General features: G+C 51.1%; 1 protein-coding gene across 1 annotated transcript in view; it reads left to right on the top strand.

The window, feature by feature from the left end:
• The window catches only part of DOCK5 (dedicator of cytokinesis 5), an 89293-nt gene that overhangs the window by 55258 nt on the left and 6305 nt on the right, over positions 1 to 27730 (top strand). The window contains exons 34-51 of the mRNA XM_077191721.1: positions 12 to 97; positions 1658 to 1814; positions 3428 to 3468; positions 3569 to 3659; positions 4128 to 4247; positions 5245 to 5334; positions 6088 to 6192; positions 7653 to 7794; positions 10589 to 10670; positions 10854 to 10938; positions 12438 to 12524; positions 12957 to 13133; positions 15636 to 15719; positions 16119 to 16256; positions 17655 to 17821; positions 20364 to 20541; positions 24056 to 24191; positions 26133 to 26230. Of these exons, the coding sequence (XP_077047836.1) occupies positions 12 to 97; positions 1658 to 1814; positions 3428 to 3468; positions 3569 to 3659; positions 4128 to 4247; positions 5245 to 5334; positions 6088 to 6192; positions 7653 to 7794; positions 10589 to 10670; positions 10854 to 10938; positions 12438 to 12524; positions 12957 to 13133; positions 15636 to 15719; positions 16119 to 16256; positions 17655 to 17821; positions 20364 to 20541; positions 24056 to 24191; positions 26133 to 26230 (2064 nt within the window). The remainder of the gene's footprint in view (positions 1 to 11; positions 98 to 1657; positions 1815 to 3427; positions 3469 to 3568; positions 3660 to 4127; positions 4248 to 5244; positions 5335 to 6087; positions 6193 to 7652; positions 7795 to 10588; positions 10671 to 10853; positions 10939 to 12437; positions 12525 to 12956; positions 13134 to 15635; positions 15720 to 16118; positions 16257 to 17654; positions 17822 to 20363; positions 20542 to 24055; positions 24192 to 26132; positions 26231 to 27730) is intronic.

Below are 27730 nucleotides of genomic sequence, written 5' to 3'. Positions count from 1 at the left end.
TGTCCTTCCAGTTTGAGAACGAGCTGATCTCCAGGCTGGACCAGGAGGTGGAGGGGGGCCGAGGGGATGAGCAGTACAAGGTCCTGCTGGAGAAGCTGTGAGTTTTATTTTATATCTTTTATATTATATACATTATTTTTATATATTTTTATTATTTAATATTTAATATTTTATATCTTTTTATTTTTTAAAATTTATATTACATTTATTCTTTTATATATTTTTATTTTTTAAAAATTATATTACATTTATTATTTTATATAAATAATAAAATATTTAATAAATAATAAAATAATTATTTTATTTATTATATTACATTTATTATTTCATATTCTATATTATCTATATATTATATTTTAAATATTATCTTGTATTTATATATTATATATTTTTATTATCTTATATTTTATATATTATCTATATATTATATCTTTTACATTCTTTTATATTATATATATTATTTACATATTGCATATTTTTATATTATTTTCTATTTTATATATTTATGTATTATGTATATTTTTATATTATTTTATATATATTATCTATATATTATACATATTATATCTGTCTATATTATTTTTAGTATATATATTATTTATATATTATATATTTTTATATTATGTTATATTTTATATATTATATTTTACATTATTTTATATATTATTTACATATTGTATATTTTTATATTATTTTCTATTTTATATATTTATGTACTATATATTTTATATTATTTTATATTATATATAATATATATTATATCTTTCTATATTATTTTTAGTATATATATTATTTATATATTATATATTTTTATATTATGTTATATTTTATATATTATATTTTTACATTATTTTATATATTATTTACATATGTTTTTATATTAATTTATATTATAGATATTATTTAAATATTATCTATTTTTTCACACTTTTTGGGCTGCTTTCCTAATGCAAAGAAGCCCTAATTCATTAATTATTCCATGAGCAGGAAGCTGCTGCAGCTGCAGTGACTTTAGTGCTGTGCAGGTGTTCTGGGGCTGATTGCCCAAAAATCAGGGGTTTATTCTGCACTTTTAACTGCCCTAAACTGGAGATGCAATTCAGAATCAGCTGCCAAACTGGGGAGGGGGCTGCAAGTGGAAGTAATCGGGTAATTTTTGAAAATTATTGAGTAATGAATCTGGCATACATTTTTTAAGATTGCTGTAAGATATTCCATGTAATCAGCAGACTTGTCGAGTTCTAATAAAGAATTTTAGTGACAAGAAATGTATGAAATGTCTATTTAGAGTCCAGTCTGCTTTCAGGTAATCTGGTACTTCTGAGACAAATGGCTTTATGGCCAGGTACTGACTTCATTTCCTGTGTGTGGATCCAGAACAAGCAATAAAATCAAGATACAGAACAGATACTTAGTTCAGAGGATTCAAAGGCTCAAAGTTAAAGCAAAATTGGAGCTTTTAGCAACAAAAACTCAATTTTTTTGACCAGCAAGCGCTGTCCTGTCCTGCCTGAGTTGGCTGTCTCAGGTATGGGTGTCCAGCACTGAGTGTCCATCCAGGGAAATTGGGTAATTCACCCCCAGACTGGGGTAATTCACACCAAAATCCCATGTACCAGTACTGGGAGATGCAGCTGAGTGTCCTGGTGTCCTGCAGGCTGCTGGAGCACTGCAGGAAGCACAAGTACCTGGCAGCCCCAGGAGAGGTGTTTGCCCTGCTGGTCAGCAGCCTCCTGGAGAACCTGCTGGACTACAGGACCATCATGCACGATGAGAGCAAGGAGAACCGCATGAGCTGCACTGTCAACGTGCTGGTACGGCTGGGGACGTGTCCCTGGGACACCTACCCAGGCTGGGGACACCTCCCTGGGCTGGGGACACCTCCCTGGGCTGGGGACACCTCCCTGGGCTGGGGACACCTCCCTGGGCTGGGGACATGTCCCTGGGACACCTACCCAGGCTGGGGACACCTCCCTGGGCTGGGGACACCTCCCTGGGCTGGGGACACCTCCCTGGGCTGGGGACACCTCCCTGGGCTGGGGACATGTCCCTGGGACACCTACCCAGGCTGGGGACACCTCCCTGGGACACCTCCCTGGGCTGGGGACACCTCCCTGGGCTGGGGACATGTCCCTGGGACACCTACCCAGGCTGGGGACATGTCCCTGGGCTGGGGACACCTCCCTGGGCTGGGGACACCTCCCTGGGCTGGGGACACCTCCCTGGGACACCTCCCTGGGCTGGGGACACCTCCTTGGGCTGGGGACACCTCCCTGGGCTGGGGACACCTCCTTGGGCTGGGGACACCTCCCTGGGACACCTCCCTGGGCTGGGGACACCTCCTTGGGCTGGGGACATGTCCCTGGGACACCTCCCTGGGCTGGGGACACCTCCCTGGGCTGGGGACACCTCCCTTGGGCTGGGGACACATTCCCTGGGCTGGGGACACCTCCCTTGGGCTGGGGATACCTCCCTGGGCTGGGGACACATTCCCTGGGCTGGGGACACATTCCCTGGGCTGGGGACACCTCCTGGGGCTGGGGACACCTCCCTGGGCTAAGGACACATTCCCTGGGCTGGGGACACCTCCCTGGGCTGGGGACACCTCCCTGGGACACCTCCCTGGGCTGGGGACACATTCCCTGGGCTGGGGACACCTCCCTTGGGCTGGGGACACCTCCCTGGGGCTGGGGACACCTCCCTGGGACACCTCCCTGGGCTGGGGACACCTCCCTTGGGCTGGGGATCCCTACCCAGGCTGGGGACACATTCCCTGGGCTGGGGACGCATTCCCTGGGCTTGGGGACACATTCCCTGGGCTTGGGGACGCATTCCCTGGGCTTGGAGACACCTCTCCTGGGCAAGGAACTCATCACCTGTGCTGGGGACACCTCTCCAGGCTGGGGACCCGTCTCCCAAGCTTTGGGCACCTCCTCCGGGCTGGAGACTCATCCCCTGGGCTTTGGGCACCTCTCCTGGGCTTTTCTAGACCCTCTTGGAATTATTTTTAATCTAGAGGAGGATTTTAATGAAATCCTCATGCCATTTTTGGTTAATGATGCGCTCAAGTTAGGCTCTGGAGCTACAATCACAAAAAGATGGACAGTCCAAAATCAAGTCCTTGGCTGATCCTCCCAGCCTGGAACCTTGAGGCACAGGCAGAGAAGGTGCCTGGTAAAGGCTGGGATCCCTGTTCCCTGCAAAGAGCCTGTATCACTTTAGACAAGTGATTTCCCTGATTTGTCCCTTTTTGGAGGTGCTGGTGCCCCTCTGGTATGAAGGGATGGTCCCAGGGCTGAGCAGCCAAAATGACAGCAAATACCTCTGAAATGCCTAAAACTGCTGCTCAGGTTACTTGTCTGGAGATGATTCTGCAAATCTGGGCTGCTCTGCATTGCCAATGTTTGACTTTTTCTCTTGTTGGCAGAATTTCTACAAGGAGAAGAAGCGAGAGGACATTTACATCAGGTAGGCTGTGTCCTGGTGTTCAGGAACAAGGCTTTGTTCCCCTGCAGCTCCCTTGGCTGCAGGAGTCCTTCACACCAAGGAATTGTTTTGCTTTGCCCAGGTACCTGTACAAGCTCAGGGACCTGCACACAGACTGTGAGAACTTCACAGAGGCTGCCTACACCCTGCTCCTGCACGCTGAGCTGCTCCAGGTATCCCAGGGCTTGGGCTTTAGTGAGGCACAAACAGCTCAGGATAACCAAAGCATTTCTTTTTCTGCTTTTAATGGGACTTGGAATCATCAAGGGGCTTCACAGTCTTGCAGATTGCACAGCAAAATAGTTATAACTATGATATATGTAATGATAGATCTAAAATGGCATAGTTATATGTATAATGATAGAATGAGATCTAAATAATCATATATGATATATATAATAATTGTATATTATAAAATGATTAAACAAGTGATATCATTAAATAATAATGATAAAAGAAAAATCATTATTAGCATGAGTTTGTTGCATCCTCCTGCTGCAGTGAGCTGGGAGAGAATGTCTCAGGTTTATGTCCCTGCCAAACTTCCTGTGCCTCCACGAGGGGTTTGTTTTGGGTCACCCTGTAAGGATTTCTCTGGAAGTGTTCCAGTTGTTTCACCTTTACTTTTTTCCCTGTCCCAGTGGTCAGAGAAGCCCTGTGCCCCTCACCTGCTGCAGAGGGACTCCTTCTGTGTGTACTCCCAGCAGGAGCTCAAGGAGAAACTCTACCAGGAGATCATCTCCTTCTTTGACAGGGGCAAGGTGAGTGTTCACCCTGGTCCTGCAGCAAACCCTGCCTTGGCAGATTCACTTTGGTGTGGATTTAGGACTTGTGTGGTTGGGGCAGGCTGGGGTTGGTTAAAAGGGGAAAAGCAGAAGTGGTTCCACACCAGGCTGGGGTTCTGACAGGGATCCCAACACTGCCATCAGCAGGGCACCTGCTTGTCTGGAGACATTTAAATGCTGTTCCTGTGTTGGCCAAAGAGTGTCTGGAAGGTGAAGGGGCTCAAGGTTCTGGGTGGATGGGAGCAGGGCAGGTGTTTTCCTCCCTTCCTTCCCCTGTGGGGAGGCTCCTGTCAGGATTTGGGCTTGCAGGGGGAGAGGCTTCCCTGCTTGGCACTGACCCTGGGAGCTGCACCCTGGAGAGAGGGTGCTGCCAGGGCTGAATGGCTTCCAGCTGAAATAAGGGAATTTCGATGGGATCCTGGGGAGGAATTCCTCCCTGTGAGGGGCTGGGATGGAATTCCCAGGGGGCTGTGGCTGTCCCTGGATCCCTGGAAGTGTCCAAGGCCAGGCTGGAGCTCCCTGGGACAGTGGGAGGTGTCCCTGCCCATGGCAGGGGTGGCACTGGGCTTTGAGGTCCCTTTCCACCCAAATTCCATGATCCCATGATGAGACAAACCCCAGGAGCCCCTGTCCAAGTGCTGCTGGAGGAGGAGACCCCTGGGCTTCTCTCTCTGCTGTTCAGACCTGTCCTTCCTCCTCCCAGTTTGTCCTATCAGGATCTCAGTGGAGACCTGGCTTTGTAAATCACTCTCAGGTCTCCAAATCACAAGATCTGTATGACTGTAATAATCCCTGCAAAAAAAAAAAAGCCCAGCAGAGTCTGAGGAAAACCTGGCAGAGCATGAAAGTAGTGCCTGAATTAAAATCAGCTGCATTTTTGTTTACCTATCTGTGCTAATGAAGGCTTTTAACTGAGTCTTTCATGTTGCTTGTGCTCTTCTCCCCCTCCTGCCTGTCCTCACCCTCGGTGGAGATGTGGGAAAAAGCCATTCAGCTGAGCAAGGAGCTGGCTGACATGTATGAGAACAAGGTCTTTGACTACGAGGGACTGGGCAATCTCCTGGTGAGGCTTTTTCCTCCATATCCAACAGGCTGCTGACTGCTTCAGTTAATGCTGTTCAAGCAGGAGAAGCCTAAAATAAATGTATGTTAAAGACAAACAAACCAACTTAACCCCATGGCTTTGTAAAGGTTAGTCGTAGAATAAATATTTTCATGGTGTCTTTTCACCTCCTAATTAGCATGATAATACCAAGTGCAGATGTTTAGAATTCTTGGTCTTAACCAAATGAAGTAACAACCAGGGTGTATTTTCAGGCTCCATAAATCTCATCACCTTGGTATTCCTGTGGTAAAAGTGCTGGGCATGAACACAGAGCTACAGAATCCTCTTGGCTCTGAATTCTGCTTTTTAGTGGTTAAGGATGGAACCAGATGGTCTTTATGTTCTTTCACAGCAGAATCATCTGCCCAGTTTTATTTCTGCCAGTTCTCTGACATTTGTCACCATTTGTGTCTTCTTCCATTCAGAATATATTTGTATTTCATTTGTTTTCCCACAGTGAAGGATTTCAAATCTCCTTCTGGAATCCTAAAGCCATGGCATTGTTCTCATGTCTGCAGAGCAGGAAATGAAGTTGGTGCTGGCCCAGACAAAGCAAATATTTAATCAAGTAAATGGATAAGGATGAGAGACTGCATCAAAAAGCAGTTGTGAAGTGTGTTCTGAGGGCAGAGCTCAGAGATCAGGAATTGTCCCTGGGAACGTGTCCTGGAGCATTCCAAAGTGAAAGTGTGGTGTTGTTTTCTTTTCCAGAAAAAAAGAGCTACTTTTTATGAGAACATCATGAAGGCCATGAGACCTCAGCCCGAGTACTTTGCTGTTGGATACTATGGACAGGGTTTTCCCTCTTTCCTCAGGGTAAGGATCCTTCCCCACTCAACTTCTGCACTGCTGGAGACCCTGAAAGTCACAACTTCTGCACAGCTCCCAAGAAAATTTGCTGCCAAACTCCTTTTCCTTCCAGTGGCACTGACAGATCTAAATCCCAGGAGTGTTTCAGAGCATTTCAGTGCCTAAAAAGAGTCAAGTCAGAGATGAAATTTTGTGTGTTACCAGCTCAAGTGGGGTCTGGGTGTTACAATAGGTTTTTTAGATGATTGATAAGTTCTTCTATGGATTTAAGCAGAATTTACCTTTTGTGTTTGTGCTCCCTCTGAAATGTGATTGTTGCTGTTAGGAAATGTTCAGCCTGTAAAGAATTTATCCCATTGCTTTTCAACCTCAATCAGCCAAATTTTCAGGACAGGGATTATTTCAGTGGTCAGGGAGAATTTGTCCCACACAGAAGAATTCAAGTGCAAAGGTGCTTCTTATTCCAGCTGCTGAGCATGCTGGATCTGTGGGGAGGACAGGAATGACTCAGATCCAGGGTCAGCAAGGCTGAAAATATTCCTGTTATTTAAAATTCAGGGCCATTTTACCTTCTCAGACTGGAGCTGTTTGAAGCTCTGGTCTTCAGTGGAAGCCAAGCTCAAAAAAGGAGAAGAATGTTAAGTTAGAACTGTGTGAGGAGATGGCATGGAGGGCTTTCAGCTCCAGACCATGTTTGGAATCCATCCCTTCCTGAAACCACTGCCAGGTGGACACTGATTGGCCATGGTCTGGTGTTGGGGGTGTGGAACAGACCTGCCAGGGGTGACATTGTGGCCATGGTCTGGTGTTGGGTGTGTGGAACAGACCTGCCAGGGTGACATTGTGGCCATGGTCTGGTGTTGGGTGTGTGGAACAGACCTGCCAGGGGTGACATTGTGGCCATGGTCTGGTGTTGGGTGTGTGGAACAGACCTGCCAGGGGTGACATTGTGGGTGGTGGTGGCCAGGAATGGGCCTGAGGTGAAATTCCTACCTGTGCCCAGGGACATCCCTCAGGGAACTCACAGCAGGGCTGGCAGGCAGGTCCCTGCAGTTAAGAATTTCCTGGCACATTTATTCAAAATCAGCTCCTGGCTGAGATTCCTGTGCTGAGGCTGGGAGTGCTGGGAGGTGTGAGCAGGGCAGTGACCTGGGATGTGTTTCTGTGGTCAGCAGCATCTGTTTGAGGGTGTCCCTGCTCATTGCAGGTGGCGTTAAAAGCTCCTTTTCAGCCCTCTTTGATGATTCTCTGTGCAGCAATGGATTTTTCAGACAAATCTGAGGTTCCCCTTGCCAGGCCTGGCTCCCAGGAGTTGCTGTGCCCTCATTCCAGCCCATGTTCCTTCTCTCACCTCTTCTGTCCAGCTGGGATCAACCCTTCCCATAAACCAGCTCTGGAGGGGTTTGGGAAGCTCTGTCCCTCTGCTTTGCTGAATTTGAATTCCCTTTTTCTTCTCCTGCCCCCAGAACAAGATTTTCATCTACCGTGGCAAGGAGTACGAGCGCAGGGAGGATTTCAACCTGAAGCTGCTGACCCAGTTCCCCAATGCTGAGAAGATGACCAGCACAGCCCCTCCAGCAGAGGAGATCAAGGCTTCCCCCAAACAGTGTATCTTTTGGGTTTGGGGCATCTTGGCACACCCAGAGCTCCCTGTTCCCTACAACAGCACAGCTGGTGAACAGCAGTGATGGGAACTGAGGGGGTTCTTGCTCCTGGGGGATGTGGGGGCAGGCCCTGGGCATGAAAATGTGACAACGGGGCTATCCAGAGCTGTAAGGGTGGATTTAAAGGCTGTCAGAGTTAAACAAGTTGCTGTCAGGGTGAGGAGCAGACTGCAGGGAGGGTTTCCTGTGCTCTCACTCAGGTGGTGCTGGCTGCTCTGGCCATGGTGGGACCAGCTGGGTATTTCTGGGTGAAAGATGGGAAATGCAGGATGTGAAAAGTGAAGGGTGCTCCCTTCTTCCTTGCAGTCCTTTAGCATTTATGAAGTGCTGGGGTTTGTGTGTTTTTCCCCTTTGTAAGAAGTGTGATTATGTCACTAAAAGTTGTTGGGTGCAGAGCCCTTACTATTTTTAATTCTTATTTTTCTCCCTTGCTGGTGGGACTCCAGGCTGTGTCCCAAGCTCCCCACCAGGCTTAAGATCTCTGAATTGGGAGTGTGAGCCAGTGGAGATGCTCCAGATTGCTGCCAGTGACTTCAGTCAGTGGCTCCTGGAGGATGCATGCCAGGAAAACCAAATCCTGGGCTTCCAGCCTGTGCTCACCAGGCCAGGCTGGAGAATCTGAAGGTCCATTTTGGCCCTCAAACCCTGTGCACAGAGGCCCAGCCCAGGCAGTGATAGCAGATGCTTCCTGTGCAATCCTCCTGCCAAGCACTGAATCCACAGAGGAAATTTAAATCCATTCAAGATCAAACTTGGTATCAAAAATGCCTCCTCTGTTGCTGCTTTGTTTCAGCTGCTTCCTCTGCATCTGTTTGTGTTTGTTCTGATGTTCCTGGCTCGGGATGAACCCGAGCTGCAGAGTTTGGAGGCAGATCTGAGCCATCCCCAGGGTTTGGGGGTGTTGGGTTCCGGGGCTCTGGCACAGCCCTGGGATGAAGGGAGCAGCTGCAGGGCTTGGATGTGGGACAGGATCTCCCTGCACTCCCACAAACACCTCCTGACATGAGGAGTGCCCAGATCTCTGTTGTCTTAGGCAGACCTTGCTGCTCCTGGGCTTGGTTTTGCTTTCAGGCTCCTTTGACCTTCTTTGCTTCAGGCTCTTTTTTATTTTTTTAGTCTGTTTTTGCTCTTTTACAACAAAACACCTCATTCTTCTTTTGGTAGGGATGTGCTGGGGCCACCAGGTGAGCTGTGCTGAGCCTCAGGGTTCCCTGCAGCCCAGAGCAGCCCAGTCCCAGCAGCTGAGCCCAGGGAGCTGAGCTGGGCTCAGCCCAGGCTCAGGAGCTCTGCTGGGACACCCAGCTGGGCTCAGAGCCTCAGCTAACCTGGCTCTGTGCTTCTGGGCTCAGCTCTGCCTGCTGGCTCCTCACACAGCAGGGTGACTTTGCCCTGCCTCTCAGAATGCCCTCCAGAGCTGCCTCAATGAATTAAAGGATGTGTGGGGCTGCCTTAACCCCCCACTGAAACACTGCTGAAATTTGGGTCTCCTCAGGCCACGTCTCATAAGCTCTTGGAGATCTATTTCACACCCAAGATTGCTCAGCTACCTCAGAAGGCATAAAATCAGCAGAGATCTATTTCACACCCAAGATAGCTCAGCTCAGAAGGCATAAAATCAGCAGGATGGCTTCTGTGGCAGTGTTGGAAACAAAAAGGTTTTAATAAAAGGCAAAATTACAAAACTCTTTATAGAGAAAAATCAAGCCAGGTATAAAAGGTCCTTGCCCCTGGTAAAACACCTCACAGAAGTGATTAGTTTCTTTGTTCTCTTCTTTTTCTAGTAAATTGCTTAGGTGGAACTTTTTGCTCTTTTCCAATTAGCTATCCTTAAGTTTGAGGTGAAGTCCCCCACTTCACCTCAAGTGGCTAATTGAGAAGAGAAACTTTTAGGCCTATTTCCTTTCTAAAGGAACAAAAGATAATTTTGTCACTCTGTCAACAAGGAGCACATTCCTATACACTGCCACTCAGACAGCAGGGGAGTCACAGAAACCTTCTCCTAATGGGGCCAGGTTGGCTCAGCCTTGCTATTCCAGCCAGCTTTTTGCTCCTGTAAAGCCTCAGCACAGTCCCCAAAGCAGAATTTTGGAGGAGCACGATAGGCTGTTGTTCTTGGGGATACAATTACTAAGATCTCTTGAATGTCTGTCATTATTGCCAGGTACAAAAGCTGAGTGTGAAGCCATTCCTTTGTTCAGTTGGCTTCATGAATCTAAAAGGTGGGAGGGAAGGAGCAGCAGCCTCTGATAAATGTCTGTGGGGTGAGAGAAGAGGCAGATGCAGCACAGAACCTCTGCAGAGCCCTGCTGCCCTTTTCTTGTCTCCCAAAGGAGAAATCAGTGGTGCCAAGGACTCCCAAGCATTTTCAGGGAATTGCAGCACCTGGAATTGTCCAAGGCCAGGCTGGAGCACCCTGGGGCAGTGGGAGGTGTCCCTGTCCATGGCAGGGGTGGCACTGCATGAATCTCAAGGTCCTTTCCAACCCAAACCATTCTGGGATTATTATTTGTGAAGTCCTTTTCCTTTTGGGTTTTTAATTCATAAGGAGCCTTCAGACTGCAAGATGCAACATAATGCCTGTGATTTGTGATGAATTAGTCAGGTTTGAAGAAAAATACTTAATGAGAGCACAGGGATTTGTGGAAAAGTCTGACAATGAAAACAGGAAGGGTTTTTCTCTCCCTCTCCTGTTTTCCCAAAAGGGTTCCTAGTTTTTATCCTTAACCAGAGCTGCTCAGATGTGCAGTGCTTCATTGTGAAGCCTGTGATGAACCTGCCACCTAATTACAAAGATAAACCTGTTCCTGAACAGATCTTAAAGTAATTAATTTTTCTTCTCCCTCAACATCTTGTGTGTGTTTTCCCCACTAACAAGGTGCTGTGCCTTGGTATTTTGTATAAATTGTGTCAATTCCTCCCCACAAACTGTGAGGAAACACTTGAACATTTGAGTGAGGAGGATGGGAGGAGAGGAAATCACCTTTTTACTCTGCTTCTTCCCAGCTACTACAGAGCCAACGAGGTGCAGCAGTTCACTCACTCCAGACCTGTCAGGAAAGGAGAGAAGGATCCAGACAACGAGTTTGCTGTGAGTCCTTTGCCTTTGGTTTGGTTTCTTGGTGGCATTTTGACCAAACTGTCACTGTGTGGCCACAGAGGTTGGGAATGAAAAAGTAGGAGACACAAAGGGCATTGCAGCCTCCACCTGAGGCTGGGGGTGATGCCAAGGGGCTCCACAGCTGGAGTTTGAGCATTCAGCATCCATCAGAATCCATAAATTGGTGCTGTGAGAGCCCAGGCTCAACAGAGCCCAGCGTGGGGCACTGTCCCACTGAGGGGAGGTGGCTGTGGGGAGGTGGGAATGGCAGTGGGGAGGTGGCCATGGCTGTGGGGAGGTGGGAATGACAGTGGGGAGGTGGCCATGGCCGTGGGGAGGTGGAAATGTGGGCATGGCCGTGGGGAGGTGGCCATGGCTGTGGGGAGGTGGGAATGGCCGAGGGGAGGTGGCCATGGCTGTGGGGAGGTGGGAATGGCCGTGGGGAGGTGGCCATGGCTGTGGGGAGGTGGGAATGTGGCCATGGCCGTGGGGAGGTGGCCATGGCTGTGGGGAGGTCTCCCTGGCCGTGGGGAGGGGACCATGGCCGTGGGGAGGTGGCCATGGCCGTGGGGAGGTGGCCATGGCCGTGGGGAGGTGGGCGTGGCCGTGGCTGAGGGGAGGTGGCCGTGGCTGAGGGGAGGTGGCCATGGCAGTGGGGAGGTGGCCATGGCCGTGGGGAGTCTCCATGGCTGTGGGGAGGTGGGCATGGCCGAGGGGAGGTGGCCATGGCCATGGGGAGTCTCCATGGCTGTGGGGAGGTGGAAATGTGGCCATGGCAGTGGGTAGGTGGCCGTGGCCGAGGGGAGGTGGCCGTGGCCGTGGGGAGGTGGGCATGGCCGTGGGGAGGTGGAAATGTGGCCATGGCAGTGGGTAGGTGGCCGTGGCCGAGGGGAGGTGGCCGTGGCCGTGGGGAGGTGGGCATGGCCGTGGGGAGGTCTCCATAGCCGTGGGGAGGTGGCCATGGCCGTGGGGAGGTGGGCATGGCTGTGGGGAGGTGGGCATGGCTGTGGGGAGGTGGGCATGGCTGAGGGGAGGTGGCCATGGCCGTGGGGAGGTGGCCATGGCCGAGGGGAGGTGGCCATGGCCGAGGGGAGGTGGGCATGGCCGTGGGGAGGTGCCCATGGCAGTGGGTAGGTGGCCGTGGCCGAGGGGAGGTGGCCGTGGCTGTGGGGAGGTGGCCATGGCTGTGGGGAGGTGGGCATGGCCGAGGGGAGGTGGCCATGGCCGAGGGGAGTCTCCATGGCAGTGGGGAGGTGGCCATGGGAATGTGGCCATGGCCATGGGGAGGTGGCCATGGCTGTGGGGAGGTGGGAATGGCCGTGGGGAGGTGGCCGTGGCCATGGGGAGTCTCCATGGCCATGGGGAGGTGGCCGTGGCTGTGGAGCTCTGCCAGCTCCTTCTGGAAGCCGCACTCCACACAGGAGAGAGTTCAGTTGCAAGGCCAATATTTTCCTTACACCTCAGATACCTTTTTTTCCTTCTCTGCCCAGAACATGTGGATAGAGAGGACAACCTACACGACAGCTTATTCATTTCCAGGCATCCTCAAGTGGTTTGAGGTCAAACAGGTCACAACGGTGAGTTCTCCACAGGGGCTGCCTCTCCTCCTCCTCAGTCCCTCATGGAATAAAGCCTTGAACACTTGGGAGTGCCAGTCCTTCCACTGCTGGATGTGGCACAGATAAAAGCAAATTATTTCATTTCTTACTAAGTGGAGAGGAATGAATCACAGAGCCATGGAATCCCAGAATGGTTTGGGTTAGGATTTACTTGAAATCATCCAGTGTCACCCCCTGCCATGGCAGGGATACCTCCCACTGTCCCAGGGTGCTCCAGCCTGGCCTTGGACACTTCCAGGGATCCAGGGGCAGCCACAGATCCCTGGGAATTCCCTCCCAGCCCCTCCCCACCCTCACAGGGAGGAATTTCTCCCTAAAAATTGCATGGAGGTTTGAAAGGTTTATTGTGTGACTCTGAAGAAAGTTCATTCTGTTTCTTCTGTCCCTCAGGAGGAGATCAGCCCCCTGGAGAATGCCATAGAAACCATGGAGCTGACCAATGAGAGGATCACCAACGTGGTGCAGCAGCAGGGCTGGGACCGCAGCCTGCCCGTGCACCCCCTGTCCATGCTGCTCAGTGGCATTGTGGACCCCGCTGTCATGGGCGGCTACACCAACTATGAGAAGGTCCTGGCACGTCCATGGAGCCCCTCTGCAGGGCTGGGACACCTGAGGGTGCTCACCTGGAGCAGGGAGAGCTCCAGGGAGAGCTCAGAGCCCCTGCCAGGGCCTGAAGGGGCTCCAGGAGAGCTGGAGAGGGACTGGGGACAAGGGATGGAGGGACAGGACACAGGGAATGGCTCCCACTACCAGAGGGCAGGGATGGATGGGATATTGGGCAGGAATTCCTGGCTGGGGGGGTGAGGAGGGGCTGGGATGGAATTCCCAGGGAGCTGTGGCTGCCCCTGGGTCCCTGGCAGTGCCCAAGGCCAGGCTGGAGCCCCCTGGCACAGTGGGAGCTGTCCCTGCCATGGCAGGGATGGCACTGGGTGACTTTTAAGGTCCCTTCCAACACAAATCATTGCAGAATTCCCTGGAGAGGGACTGGGGACAAGGGATGGAGGGACAGGACACAGGGAATGGCTCCCACTGCCAGAGGGCAGGGCTGGATGGGATATTGGGCAGGAATTGTTCCCTGGGATGGAATTCCCAGAGCAGCCGTGGCTGCCCCTGGATCCCTGGCAGTGCCCAAGGCCAGGCTGGACAGGGCCCTGATCCCTGAAGTCCCTTCCAGCCCAAGCTCTGCAGACTCTGGGAGCTGCCCCTGGCCCCATGCAGTGTGCAAGGACCTGGCAGGACCTGGCAGGTCCAGTTCCATCTGCAGCTGTGCCAGCCCCCTGTGTGGGGCTCTGAGTGTGCAGAGCTCAGACAGCAGGAGGAGAGGACAAAGAGCAGAGGTTTGCACTGACTGCAGCTTTAGAGCTGCAGGGTCCAGCTCTTCTGAGCCTCCTTTGCAGTGGGATGAGAACCTGCTCCTGCCTTGGGCAGCCCAGGTAGCAGAGAAAAGCCCAAACCTGGCCTTTCTGCCCTGGATTACTGGGGAATGAGCAGGCAGAAGAGGCTTTCTCTTGCCAGCAGCCTCTGTGTCTTTGGAGTCTTGCAACAGAGCAAATGATTCAGGAAAAAAGCAGCATTTCCTGTGCAGGTTTACTCAGCTGACTTCACTTGAGCAGTGTAGGTTGTTCTTTTTTGTGATGTTTAACTTAAGCTGTTGATTCCCTCCACCTAATGATGAAATGCCCAGCACAGAATGCACTGCTTGTTTCCACAAAGGGGGTGGAATGTGGTAAAACACATTTAATTCTCCTCAGCTGTGTCCCAGCCCCATGAAATGAGGTGCACACGTAAATTGGGAGAGGGGCTGATTGATCTGGGGTCTGACTCTGCTGATTCCAGAGGAGTTTGGGTGCTTTGCCAGGGCTGAATTTGGCCCTGAATCCTCCCATTTTATGAATTAAGGTTGACATCAAGTTTAGAATTACAGAAGTGGGAAAGCAGTTAAAACTAGAAAACACAAAATCTCTGCAGCCACATCTGGAAATACTCATTTCTGGTTCATATTTTCCTATTTCAGCTGCAGATCAGTGCAGAACATTTGGCTTTTGTGGGCGGCTAAAATCTGACTTTTAATTGTTTCATTGTAGCCAAAACCCAAAGTTGGGGTTTTTAAACATCTTTCCTCTTGCAATAATTAGGCACTTTCAAGGAAAATCCTCTGGGACCAACCCAGCAGCCCTTTCCCAGGCTCACCTCCATCCTGTTCAGGATAAACCCCCAGCCCTATAAACCTGTACCACAGTCCAGTCTTACAAAAGTAAAGAAAAATATACTCAGAAGCTGAAATAGCTCAGAGAAACAAATGAAAAACTTATTAAGGGGTTTATCTAGGAAAAAAAAATATTCTGAGCAGGAATTGGGATCCATTTTAATGGGATACATCATGGGAATTGGCACAAATTTAAGTTTTCAGTCCAGGAAAGTGGATTTGTGTTTGTTCAACTTCAAACCAAGACCAGATTGTGCTGATTAAAGGTAAACCCAGGAGAAGTGGAGACTAAAGGTGCTTTGTTGAAGGAAGCTGGGAGCCCAAATCCCAGCATGGTCTTTATTTCTACTGAATCTTTGTAACCAGCCCCAGGTGAAAACGAGGGATTTAGGGGCTGAAATAAGGAAATTGCAGCAGGAGCTGCTTTGCTGTCCTTGGGACAGCTGTGCTCTGGGGCACTGACTGCTGGGAAAGAAAGAGGCTTTTTGAAGTCAGACTTGAGGTTTTGGGTCTGTCACTCACATTTAAGTGAGAAGTAGAAGTGATGGAACCTCAGTTATTCAAATCAATGCTGGTTTGTGAGAAGGGGATCAGGACTGAGCAGAACCCTTCTGATGCAGTAACTGTTTTTCCATGTGTTTCACTAGAAAAAAAAACATTACTTTTTAAAAATAAAAAGTGGGCTTTATTCTCTCTTCCCAACAAATAACCCTGGTTCTTTGTCCCTCAGCTTGGTGCCAGCACAATTTGGGTTTAATATGCGGAATAATGGCAGTGAATTGCTCTTAAAGGATCTTCCCCTCAGAGCTGCCTGAGGAGGAAGTGTGTGTGTCACCTGTGTCACCTTCTCTCTGTGCTTCCAGGCCTTCTTCACAGAGAAATATCTCCAAGAACATCCTGAGGATCAAGACAAAATTGAGCTGCTCAAGCAACAAATTGCTATACAGGTATGGAATTGGGAGAGCTGGAGGCACTGGTGGAGTGGGGAAGAGAATCCTGGAATGGTTTGGGTGGGCAGGGACCTTAAAGCCCATCCTGCCATGGGCAGGGACACCTTCCACCATCCCAGGCTGCTCCAAATCCCATCCAGCCTGGCCTGGGGAAAATGTTGGGGTTTGTTCAACACCTGGAGCCGCAGCACTGACGTTCCCTCACTGGCAGCAGCTCTGAGGCAGCAGCTCAGCTCCCTTGCTGTGTCCCTGTTTATCTTCCCCTCTGCAAACACAAAACACATTGATTTCAATCCTTTAATTTTATCTGAGCTGCTGAACTCACCCTCTGGGGAGCAGGAGGGCTGGTTTGTGCTCCTGCAGCTCATTCTGCTCCTTCCTCCCTCCCTGCCTCAGATGCCTCTCCTGGCAGAGGGGATCCGGATCCACGGCGAGAAGCTGACGGAGCAGCTGAAGCCGCTGCACGAGAGGCTCACAGCCTGCTTCAGGGAGCTCAGGAGGAGGGTGGAGAAGCAGTACGGGGTCATAACTCTGGTGAGGGAACCTGGTTCTTCCATGTTTTGCCCCAGAGGAACCCAACTCCCCCTTTTTCACCCGTGGGTGGGTGTGAGGTGGTGTCACAGAATCCCACAATCATCAGGGTTGGGAAAGAGCTTTGAGACCAGGGAGTCCCAGCTGTGCCCAGTGCCCACCCTGTCCCCAGCCCAGAGCTCTGAGTGCCAATCCAGGTGACCCCTCCAGGGATGGGCACTCCAACCCTCCCTGGGCAGTGCCAAGCCCTGAGCCCCCTTTCCATGGGGAAATTCCTGCTGTGCCCACCCTGAGCCTGCCCTGGCCCAGCCTGAGGCCGTTCCCTCTGCTCCTGTCCCTGTTCCCTGGAGCACAGCCCGGCCCCCCCGGCTGTGCCCTCCTGGCAGGAGCTGTGCAGAGCCACAAGGGCCCCCTGAGCCTCCTTTGCTCCAGGCTGAGCCCCTGCCCAGCTCCCTCAGCCTCTCCTGGGGCTCCAGACCCTTCTCCAGCTCTGTTCCTTTCCCTGGATTCTCTCCAGCCCCTCCATGTCCTTCTTGAATTGGGAGGCCCAGAACTGGACACAGCCCTCGAGGTGTGGCCTCCCCCATTGCCCAGGGGACAGTCCCTGCCCAGGGGACAGTCCCTGCCCTGGTCCTGCTGGCCAGTCTGATCCCACCCTGGTGCCTTTGGCTTTTTTGGCCACGTGGGCACACCTGGGCTCATGTCCAGCTGTGCCCATCAGTGCCCCCAGGTCCTTTTGTGTCCAGCAGCTCTGTCCCCAAGCCGGGGGTTGTGGCCCAAGTGCAGGACCCTTGGTGTTGTTTACCCTTGTGTCCCTGGGTTCAGGCCCTGGGCCCAGCCTGCCCAGGCCCCAGTGCAGAGCCAGCCCTGCTGCTGAGCCCAGCCTGCCCAGGCCCCAGTGCAGAGCCAGCCCTGCTGCTGAGACCAGGCCCCAGTGCAGAGCCAGCCCTGCTGCTGAGCCCAGCCTGCCCAGGCCCCAGTGCAGAGCCAGCCCTGCTGCTGAGCCCAGCCTGCCCAGGCCCCAGTGCAGAGCCAGCCCTGCTGCTGGGCCCAGGCCCCAGTGCAGAGCCAGCCCTGCTGCTGAGCCCAGGCCCCAGTGCAGAGCCAGCCCTGCTGCTGAGCCCAGCTTGCCCAGGCCCCAGTGCAGAGCCTGCCCTGCTGCTGGGCCCAGGCCCCAGTGCAGAGCCAGCCCTGCTGCTGGGCCCAGCCTGCCCAGGCCCCAGTGCAGAGCCAGCCTAGCTGCTGGGCCCAGCCTGCCCAGGCCCCAGTGCAGAGCCAGCCCTGCTGCTGAGCCCAGGCCCCAGTGCAGAGCCAGCCTTGCTGCTGGGCCCAGCCCCCAGTGCAGAGCCAGCCTTGTGCAGATCTCCTGTTTGCTCACGGTGTCCCCTCTGGTCCCTGCAGCCCCCGGTGCTGGTGGACAGGAAGCCGAGCCGCTCGGGCTCCGTGGTGCTGCCCTACATCATGTCCTCCACCCTCAGGAGGCTCTCGGTCACCTCCGTGGCCTCCTCCGTGGCCTCCACCTCATCCACCTCCTCCGACAGCGCTTCCTCCAGGCCGGGCTCCGACGGGTCAGTGATGGCGGGGATGGCAGATATTGAGAGGGACTGGCAGTGACTGGAAAGGAGTGGCAGTGACTTGGCAGTGATTGCAGTGCCTGGAAAGGATTGGCAGTGATGGCAGTGCCTGGAAAGGATTGACAGTGACTGGAAAGGATTGGCAGTGCCTGGCAGTGATTGCAGTGCCTGGAATGGATTGGCAGTGACTGGCAGCAATTGGCAGTGATGGCAGAGACTGACAGTGATTGCAGTGATGACAGTGATTGCAGTGACTGGCAGTGATTGACAGTGATTGACAGTGACTGGCAGTGATTGCAGTGATGACAGTGATTGACAGTGATGGCAGTGACTGGCAGTGATTGACAGTGATGGCAGTGACTGGAAGTGATTGACAGTGATTGGTAGTGATTGGCAGTGATGGCAGAGACTGACAGTGATTGGCAGTGATGGCAGAGACTGACAGTGATTGGCAGTGATTGCAGTGACTGGCAGTGATTGGCAGTGACCGGCAGTGATTGCAGTGATGGCAGTGACTGGGAGTGACTGGCAGTGATTGACAGTGATGGCAGTGATGGCAGTGATTGACAGTGATGGCAGTGACTGGGAGTGACTGGCAGTGATTGACAGTGATGGCAGTGATGGCAGTGATTGACAGTGATGGCAGTGACTGGGAGTGACTGGCAGTGATTGACAGTGATGGCAGTGATGGCAGTGATTGACAGTGATGGCAGTGACTGGGAGTGACTGGCAGTGATTGACAGTGATGGCAGTGATGGCAGTGATTGACAGTGATGGCAGTGACTGGGAGTGACTGGCAGTGATTGCAGTGATGGCAGTGATGGCAGTGATTGACAGTGATGGCAGTGACTGGGAGTGACTGGCAGTGATTGCAGTGATGGCAGTGACTGGCAGTGATGACAGTGATTGCAGTGATGGCAGTGACTGGCAGTGATGACAGTGATTGCAGTGATGACAGTGATTGGCAGTGATGGCAGTGACTGGCAGTGATGACAGTGATTGGCAGTGATGGCAGTGATTGGCAGTGATGGCAGTGACTGGCAGTGATTCACAGTGATTGACAGTGATTGGCAGTGATGGCAGTGACTGGCAGTGCCTGACTATAGTACTTGCAGGGATCCCCATGGCAGGGAGGAATGATGAGGACTCCATCTTATCAGAAGGCCAATTAATTACTTTATTATACTCTATTATTCTATACTATATTACACTATATTATATTACATTACATCTAAACTGAATCTGCCAAGCACTCAACTCTGCACACACTGCACAGAATCTCAGCCAACAGTCCCAACACACACACCTGGCCCTGACAGGCCAAGGAAACAAAACACCATCACTCTGGGTAAACAATCTCCATATTGCATTCTACTTTGGGACAAACACAGGCACAGTAAATTATAAAAATTGTTTTTACTTTCTCTGAGGTTCTGAGGTTGTGAAACCCAGAAATATTCTTGGGAAGAATTGTGCCTTGCTTTTCTCTGTGAGGAGAAATGTGGCTACACCTGACAGTGACTGGCAGCAGGGGGAGGTGCCTTACACAGGATCAGGTGTCACCTGAGTCAGGAACAGCAGTGAGGCACACACAGACTCTGGCTGTCTCCAGCAGGTTAACCTGAGTTTATCAGAAACCCATTCCTTTATCCACCCTTCTGATCCAGGTGCACCTGATTGGTCATTTAATCAACACCCCAACACCACTGGCTAATGAAGAAAACACCCTTTGGTAAACATCTTATGAGAAAACAACTGTTCACAACACCAGCTGCAAGATGGTTTCAATTCTGTCTCTCAGCCTTCTCAAAACTCCCCAGAACAACTCCTGGGAAAGATTATCTGGCTTCTCTCTCTCTCTGACTAAACTGTCACATCCACAATCAGGTGCTCTGAAAATCAAGATTTACTCCATGGAAATACATTAAAATTGTTCCTGGAGGTCAGAGTTGTTGTTCCATTTTACAGACAGGGCTTTGGAGCACAAACAGTGGGAACTGACCCCAGCTGCTGCCTCTGGAGCCCCAGTTATCCCCAGTGCATTCCAGGTGCCCACTGCTTCTGTTTCCCAGGAAAACAGGGCTGTGAGGCACCACCAAGGGGTTTGTTTTGGTCAGCCAAGAGGGGAATCAGGCACACAGCACTTGTTTCACCCTGTTTGCAGCTGCATCCATGGTGTGGAAAGGAGCTGCCACACCTGGGGACATCCCCTGATGTCACTTGTCTGTACATTGGCTTTACACTGGGATAAGCAGAGTTCAGGTGATTTGGTGCAGAGCAGTGACAAACATGGCTGAGCAGGAACTGCAGCTCTGGCTCCCTCTGCAAGCAGATCACACTTTACCTTGGACAAAAACCACATCACACTCAGAATTCCAGGGGTAACAGCCCAAATCCCACTGAAAAATCCATGGTCCTGCCTCACTTTTCACAGTAATCCCCTACACGAACTGAGAGATGACAGCTTTTTAACAGACAGCCTTGCCATGTCTGATGGACTCGTGGCTCATGTTTTTCTCACTCTTTTGGGCCACAGATCTACCCTGGAGCCTCTCCTGGAGAGGAGAATATCCACATCTTCCAGGGCTGAGGAGCTGCCTGTGAAAGAAGATGGTGACAACAGGATTAGCAAACTCAAGAGGAAGGAGTGGAGCATTAGCAAGTCTCAGGTTATTGTGGAGAAGGAGCCAGAAACAGAACTGACTTCCAAAATGGTAAAAACCCCATCCCAGTAATGACAGCAGTAATAAAGCCACAGCAGGAGCTGAGTGTTTCCATTGCTCTCAGCCATGCTGCTCAGGGGGAGCTCATCAAACACTGGGAGGGGCTCAAATACCAGCAAGGCTCAGTCATCTGAGTAATTCTCTTCCATAATTTGGAAAATTCCTGTCACAGGCCCAAGTGCAGCTTGGATGGAGGTGCAGCCTGGGAGCAGGAGGTGCTGAGCAGAGCTGAGCCCTGGGTGCTCTCAGCACCATGGCAAAGCCTTGTTTGGGTTGGAGCTGCTCTCAGGCAGCAGCACTGCACAAATCCAGTGTCCTGTGGGGTGCAGAGCCCTGGGATGGATCAGGCAGATGGGAGAAGATGCTCTGGTGGTTCAGTCAGCACCTCTGGAAGGCTGGATCTGCCAGGCTGGGCTCTGCTGCAGCCCCTCTGAGGGCAGGGTGGTCATTGATGAGGAATAAACCAGAATGGGCAGCCCCAGAGGGGGCTGGGATGAGGAGCAGACCAGAGGCTGCTGGGCTGTAAGGCTCACAGTGGGGTCAGAGTGCTCACCCAGAGCACAGGGAGGAGTTTCAGCCCACAAGCAGAGCTGTACAACCTTGGGATATTGTCCTGAAGGACATAAAAACTGTGTTACAGCTTGGGATATTGTCCTGATAGATATAAAAACTGTGCTACACCCTGGGATATTGTCCTGAAGGACATAAAAACTGTGTTACAGCTTGGGATATTGTCCTGAAGGACATAAAAACTGTGCTACACCCTGGGATATTGTCCTGATAGATGTAAAAACTGTGCTACACCCTGGGATGTTGTCCTGGTGTATGTAAAAACTGTGCTACACTCTGAAGCTGAGAGAATTAGGCACCTGGGTATTTCAGTGCTCCTCATCTCACTGAAGTTGGTTGCTAATGGGATTTAACACAGGCTCATTTTTCACAGTAACAAGAAAACAGAAATTCCTGTTTCCCTTTCCTCTCCCAAGTCCCAGCTGAATCTGGCAGGGACAGGTGATGCTGATCCATCCTCAGGAATTCCCATCAGCTCTGGGGGATGCTGCCAGCACTGGGAGGCTGCAGAGTGTTTCTAAGAAGGGGATCTGTGGTGCCAGGGGGCTGTCACTGGTACTGACAGCATTTCCAGCCCAGGAAAATTGGGGTTGTGGATGTTGGAGCTGCAGGAGGCCTGGCCCTCTGCCTCTGGAGTTGCTGTTGGATGAAATCCCCAATATCTCTGAAGGGAAGGAGCCATCCAGAGTTCCAGTCCTGCCTCAGGATGCTGCAAAGCCCAGGAGAAGCTGCTTTTATGGCAGCTCTGCTCCATGGCTCCACAGTGAGCACAGGAGTTGCACAGAGGGATTTTCTGGAGCTCTGGACTGAGCTGTCTGGGAGCTGGAAAGGCAGAGGGAGGCAAAGACTGCCTGGGCCTTGTGTGTGTGGTCCCTTCTGTGCAGAGAGGAACCCTGAACTGCTCAGGGATGGTGAACTGACCTCTGAAAAAGAGTTGAATGATGGGTTTGGGTGACAGCCTGCTCTGGGAAGCAATGAACTAATCCTGAAAAGGAGCCCAGTACTATGCACTGCACTTTTGAGGCCACACTGAGCTGGCCTCTTTTGAGTGAAGAGCACAAAGGCTGTGACATTAGAAGGAGCTGGATGTAAATTCCCAAATGCAAAGGATTTGCTCTGTAAAGCCTAAAATACACTCATTTAACAGCCCTCAGGAGCTGGAGGACACCAGCAGCCCTGACCTGAACCCAGAATTTTATTTTTCTTTATTTCTTGGAAAGACTTCACCCTCACTCCCCTCCAAAGTTTATTCACAGAACTGCAGCAATTTTTCAGTGTAACACCTTCCCTCCTTAATTAATATATCTTAATTAATACATTAATAATACCATTAAAAGCAGTTTAGTGCTGCTCAGGAAGCCCAGGGGAGGCTGGGCTGTGTCCTGGGAGCACAGAGGGTGCCTGTGACACAGCCAGGCCAGGGCAGGGCTTTACTCCTGTTCACCTCTTTGTGCCAGTGTGCTGTCACTGTCACAGCTCTGGGTCACCTGGCTGTGCTCACCTCTGTGCTTGTGACAGCTCTGGGTCACCTGGCTGTGCTCACCTCTGTGTTTGTGACACTGTCACAGCTCTGGGTCACCTGGCTGTGCTCACCTCTGTGTGTCTGTGTTTGTGTCACTGTCACAGCTCTGGGTTCCCTGGCTGTGCTCACCTCTGTGCTTGTGACACTGTCACAGCTCTGGGTTCCCTGGCTGTGCTCACCTCTGTGCTTGTGACAGCTCTGGATTCCCTGGCTGTGCTCACCTCTGTGTTTGTGTCACTGTCACAGCTCTGGGTCACCTGGCTGTGCTCACCTCTGTGTTTGTGTCACTGTCACAGCTCTGGGTCACCTGGCTGTGCTCACCTCTGTGCTTGTGACAGCTCTGGGTCACCTGGCTGTGCTCACCTCTGTGTTTGTGTCACTGTCACAGCTCTGGGTCACCTGGCTGTGCTCACCTCTGTGTTTGTGACACTGTCACAGCTCTGGGTCACCTGGCTGTGCTCACCTCTGTGTTTGTGACACTGTCACAGCTCTGGGTCACCTGGCTGTGCTCACCTCTGTGTTTGTGACAGCTCTGGGTCACCTGGCTGTGCTCACCTCTGTGTTTGTGTCACTGTCACAGCTCTGGGTCACCTGGCTGTGCTCACCTCTGTGCTTGTGACAGCTCTGGGTTCCCTGGCTGTGCTCACCTCTGTGTTTGTGACACTGTGACAGCTCTGGGTCACCTGGCTGTGCTCACCTCTGTGTTTGTGTCACTGTCACAGCTCTGGGTCACCTGGCTGTGCTCACCTCTGTGCTTGTGTCACTGTCACAGCTCTGGGTTCCCTGGCTGTGCTCACCTCTGTGTTCCAGGTGTTTGTGACAGTTCCCTGGCTGTTCCCTGGCTGTTCTCACCTCTGTGTTCCAGGTGTTTGTGACAGTTCCCTGCCTGTTCCCTGGCTGTGCTCAGCTCCCTGTTCCAGGTGTTTGTGACAGTTCTGGGTCCCTGGCTGTGCTCAGCTCCCTGTTCCAGGTGTTTGTGACAGTTCTGGGTTCCCTGGCTGTGCTCAGCTCTCTGTTCCAGGTGTTTGTGACAGTTCCTTGGCTGTTCCCTGGCTGTGCCCACCTCCCTGTTCCAGGTGTTTGTGACAGTTCCCTGGCTGTTCCCTGGCTGTGCTCAGCTCTCTGTTCCAGCTGTTTGTGACAGTTCCCTGCCTGTTCCCTGGCTGTGCTCACCTCTGTGTTCCAGGTGTTTGTGACAGTTCCCTGGCTGTTCCCTGGCTCTGCTCACCTCTGTGTTCCAGGTGTTTGTGACAGTTCCCTGGCTGTTCCCTGGCTCTGCTCACCTCTCTGTTCCAGGTGTTTGTGACAGTTCTGGGTTCCCTGGCTGTGCCCACCTCCCTGTTCCAGGTGTTTGTGACAGTTCCCTGCCTGTTCCCTGGCTGTTCTCACCTCTCTGTTCTCTGTTCCCAGCAGGGCCCAGCAGGGAGGGCCCAGAGGCCCAAGAGTCTGCAGCTGGGGGACTCCAGGCTGACCCTGCTGCAGGGCCCCTCGCTGCAGCCGCCCGCCTGCAGCCCTCCCCCCATCACCCCCAAAACCCCCCGGACCCAGAGTAAGTCCTGGGGTGGGGTGGGAATGGCTCTGTGGGTGCTGGGGGAGGGAGGGAGGGAGGAGCTGCTCTGAGTTACAGCTCAGGGCTCTTGGAAATCTCAAAAGTGAAGATTTACTCCATGAAGTACATGAAAAATGGTGCTGGAGGTCAGTGGTGTTGTTCCATTTTACAGACAGGGCTTTGGAGCACAAAGAGTGAGAACTGAACCCCAGCTGCTGCCTCTGGAGTGCAGTTATTATCACCAGTGCATGCCAGGTGCCCCCTGCCTCAGTTTCCCAGGAGGACAGGGGTTATCATTCTTGTCAGAGAACAGAATTTGGCTGTGCTATCAAAGAGCAGATCTGTGGCTTGCACATCACTTGCTGAAGCAGTGCAAAACAGGAATTCCAGGGAACAGTTTCTGAGTTTCTCAGTTCCTTTCTTGTTTTTTCCTGTATTGACCTGGACAAGAAGGATGGGGAGGGACTTTTCACAGGGCTGTGGAGTGATGGGACAGGGGAACAGTTTTAAACTGCCAGAGGGCAGGGTTAGATGGGATTTTGGGGGAAATTCCTCCCTGTGAGGGTTGTGAGGGGCTGGGATGGGATTCCCAGGGAGCTGTGGCTGCCCCTGGATCCCTGGCAGTGCCCAAGGCCAGGCTGGAGCCCCTGGGACAGGGGGAGGTGTCCCTGCCATGGCAGGGGTGGCACTGGGTGGGATTTAAGGTCCTTTCAACCCCACCTGTCCCATGACTCTGAATTTTGGGCAGGTTTTTAAACCCTGAAGTAAACAGCAGTGCAGTCAGTGCAGGTGGCTGTAAATCCCCAGTCAGGTCTGCAGGAGCATCTCCAGTGGATGCCAGGAGGGCCCTGCAGGGATCCCAGGGTGTTTGTGATCTGTGCCTAAATTATCAATGCAAGCCCTGAGGGTTCTGTTCATTAATGAACAGTAACTCCCCTCACATGGCAGAGTTCTAGGAGAGCTTGCTGTGCAGCTTGGACATTCAGCTGGAAATGTTCCACCTGAAGGAGGTGGAATTTATCTTCAAGAATTAACAAAAGGAATCATTTCAAAGGTTTCAAAAACATGCTGAATGTGAAACAGTACAATAATCTGATCCTGGAAAAGAAGAGGGGGAAAAAAGCCCTTTCTTGTATATTCAGGAAATTCTGTAGTTAATTCTGAAGCACCTTTAAATGTGGCTTAAGGTAAAAATAAAAATCCTTGGGCAGTTCCACCCCCAGAAGTCCCTGGCTGCTGCATTTCTGTCTGCTGCTCTTTTTTGAGAGGAGCAGAAGTTCCTGGGCAGGACCTGACTGTCTCTGTGTGGGTATCCAGTCAGAATCCAGTGCAGATAATGATCCAAACCAGCATAAAATTGTCATGAGGGGATGAAAACAAAAAAATCCTTACCAGGGCAGGGGGTGAGTTGGGGAGACAACCAGAAACAAATTCAGGAACTCTATGAAGAAAGATCCATGAAAGGAATGTAAAGCCTCTCTCTTCTCCTTAGCAAGGCTTTAATTGCTGCAATCCTTCTGAAGGTTGGGTTTTATCTCCTCCATCAGCAGGAGCTAAAATCAAAGTGAGTTCTGAGGGGCAGCCCCAGGAGCTGCCCAGATGTGCTGATGGAAGCAGTTTGCTGCCCAGATGTGCTGATGGAAGCAGTTTGCTGCTCCCTGGGGCAGCTCAGAGCCTTCTGGGGAAGGGGAAGCTCCTCAGGGCATTGGGAGCTGGAGGGGGACCCAGCTGGACCCAGCACGTCCAGGCAGGCTCAGTGCTGGAGCAGGAGCTGCTCACAGAGGGAAACCAGAGGGCACTGAATGAATCTCCCTTAAAGTCTGTGTGCAACCCCATTTCCCTTTCCCTTCTCTCCTTTCTTATTTGTCTTTTTTTTAATTTTTTCTTATTTGTTCTTAATTTTTCCTTATTTTTTGTTATTTCTTCTCTTGTTGTTCCCAGGCTCCCCCTCCTTGCAGGCTGATGGATTGGCCACACCACCCCCCCCTCCCCCCAAAAGCAAACCCTACGAGAGCAGCACCCCCAGGAACTCTGTGGAGGTGAGGAAATGGGGGCTGACAGCTTCTGGAGAGCAGCTTGGGAGCAGGAGGCACCAGTGGAATGTTCCAAGCTGCCTTAGGGTGGTGCTGCTTGAAACCTGTCTCATCATTTCACTGCTTCACTCCCTGAAACCACAGAAGAAGGAAAAAAGGGTTTTTTCCTTCAGGAGAAGGCAGTGGAGGGCAGTGCCTTTATTATTTTTTTTTTCCAAGTGGGAGTTGTGTTATCCTTGGTCAGGAAAAAAGTGTGTGGGGGTGGGCAGAGACATGGAAAACACACCAGCAGCAAAATTTCAAAAACATGATCAGCCCAAAATACTGCAATGATTTGGGCTGAAAAAGAAGTGTGGGGGGAAATCACAATTTTCAGAGGTCTCCAGTGTCTCCTTCTAAGCCTCAGCTCAGCAGAATCTGATTTTTCAAGCCATCAGTGACTTTTTTAAAAGCCTGGATTTAAACCCAGCCCTTTGTCTCAATTCCATGGAGTGATTTTATTGTAGGGATATCAAACTGTCCCTTATCACTATAGGGATATCAAACTGTCCCTGTGTCAGTGCAGGGATATCAAACTGTCCCTGTGTCACTATAGGGATATCAAACTGTCCCTGGTCAGTGCAGGGATATCAAACTGTCCCTTATCACTATAGGGATATCAAACTGTCCCTGTGTCAGTGCAGGGATATCAAACTGTCCCTGTGTCACTATAGGGATATCAAACTGTCCCTGGTCAGTGCAGGGATATCAAACTGTCCCTTATCACTATAGGGATATCAAACTGTCCCTGTGTCAGTGCAGGGATATCAAACTGTCCCTGGTCAGTGCAGGGATATCAAACTGTCCCTGTGTCACTATAGGGATCTCAAACTGTCCCTGGTCAGTGCAGGGATATCAAACTGTCCCTGTGTCACTATAGGGATATCAAACTGTCCCTGGTCAGTGCAGGGATATCAAACTGTCCCTGTGTCACTATAGGGATATCAAACTGTCCCTGGTCAGTGCAGGGATATCAAACTGTCCCTGGTCAGTGCAGGGATATCAAACTGTCCCTGGTCAGTGCAGGGATATCAAACTGTCCCTGTGTCAGTGCAGGGATATCAAACTGTCCCTGTGTCACTATAGGGATATCAAACTGTCCCTGTGTCAGTGCAGGGATATCAAACTGTCCCTGTGTCACTATAGGGATATCAAACTGTCCCTTATCACTATAGGGATATCAAACTGTCCCTGTGTCAGTGCAGGGATATCAAACTGTCCCTGTGTCACTATAGGGATATCAAACTGTCCCTTATCACTATAGGGATATCAAACTGTCCCTGTGTCACTATAGGGATATCAAACTGTCCCTGGTCAGTGCAGGGATATCAAACTGTCCCTTATCACTATAGGGATATCAAACTGTCCCTGTGTCACTGCAGGGATATCAAACTGTCCCTTATCACTATAGGGATATCAAACTGTCCCTGTGTCACTGCAGGGATATCAAACTGTCCCTGTGTCACT

This window comes from Agelaius phoeniceus, chromosome 30, assembly GCF_051311805.1.
Source record: "Agelaius phoeniceus isolate bAgePho1 chromosome 30, bAgePho1.hap1, whole genome shotgun sequence".
Taxonomy (NCBI): domain Eukaryota; kingdom Metazoa; phylum Chordata; class Aves; order Passeriformes; family Icteridae; genus Agelaius; species Agelaius phoeniceus.
This window is presented reverse-complemented; position numbering and strand designations above follow the sequence as displayed.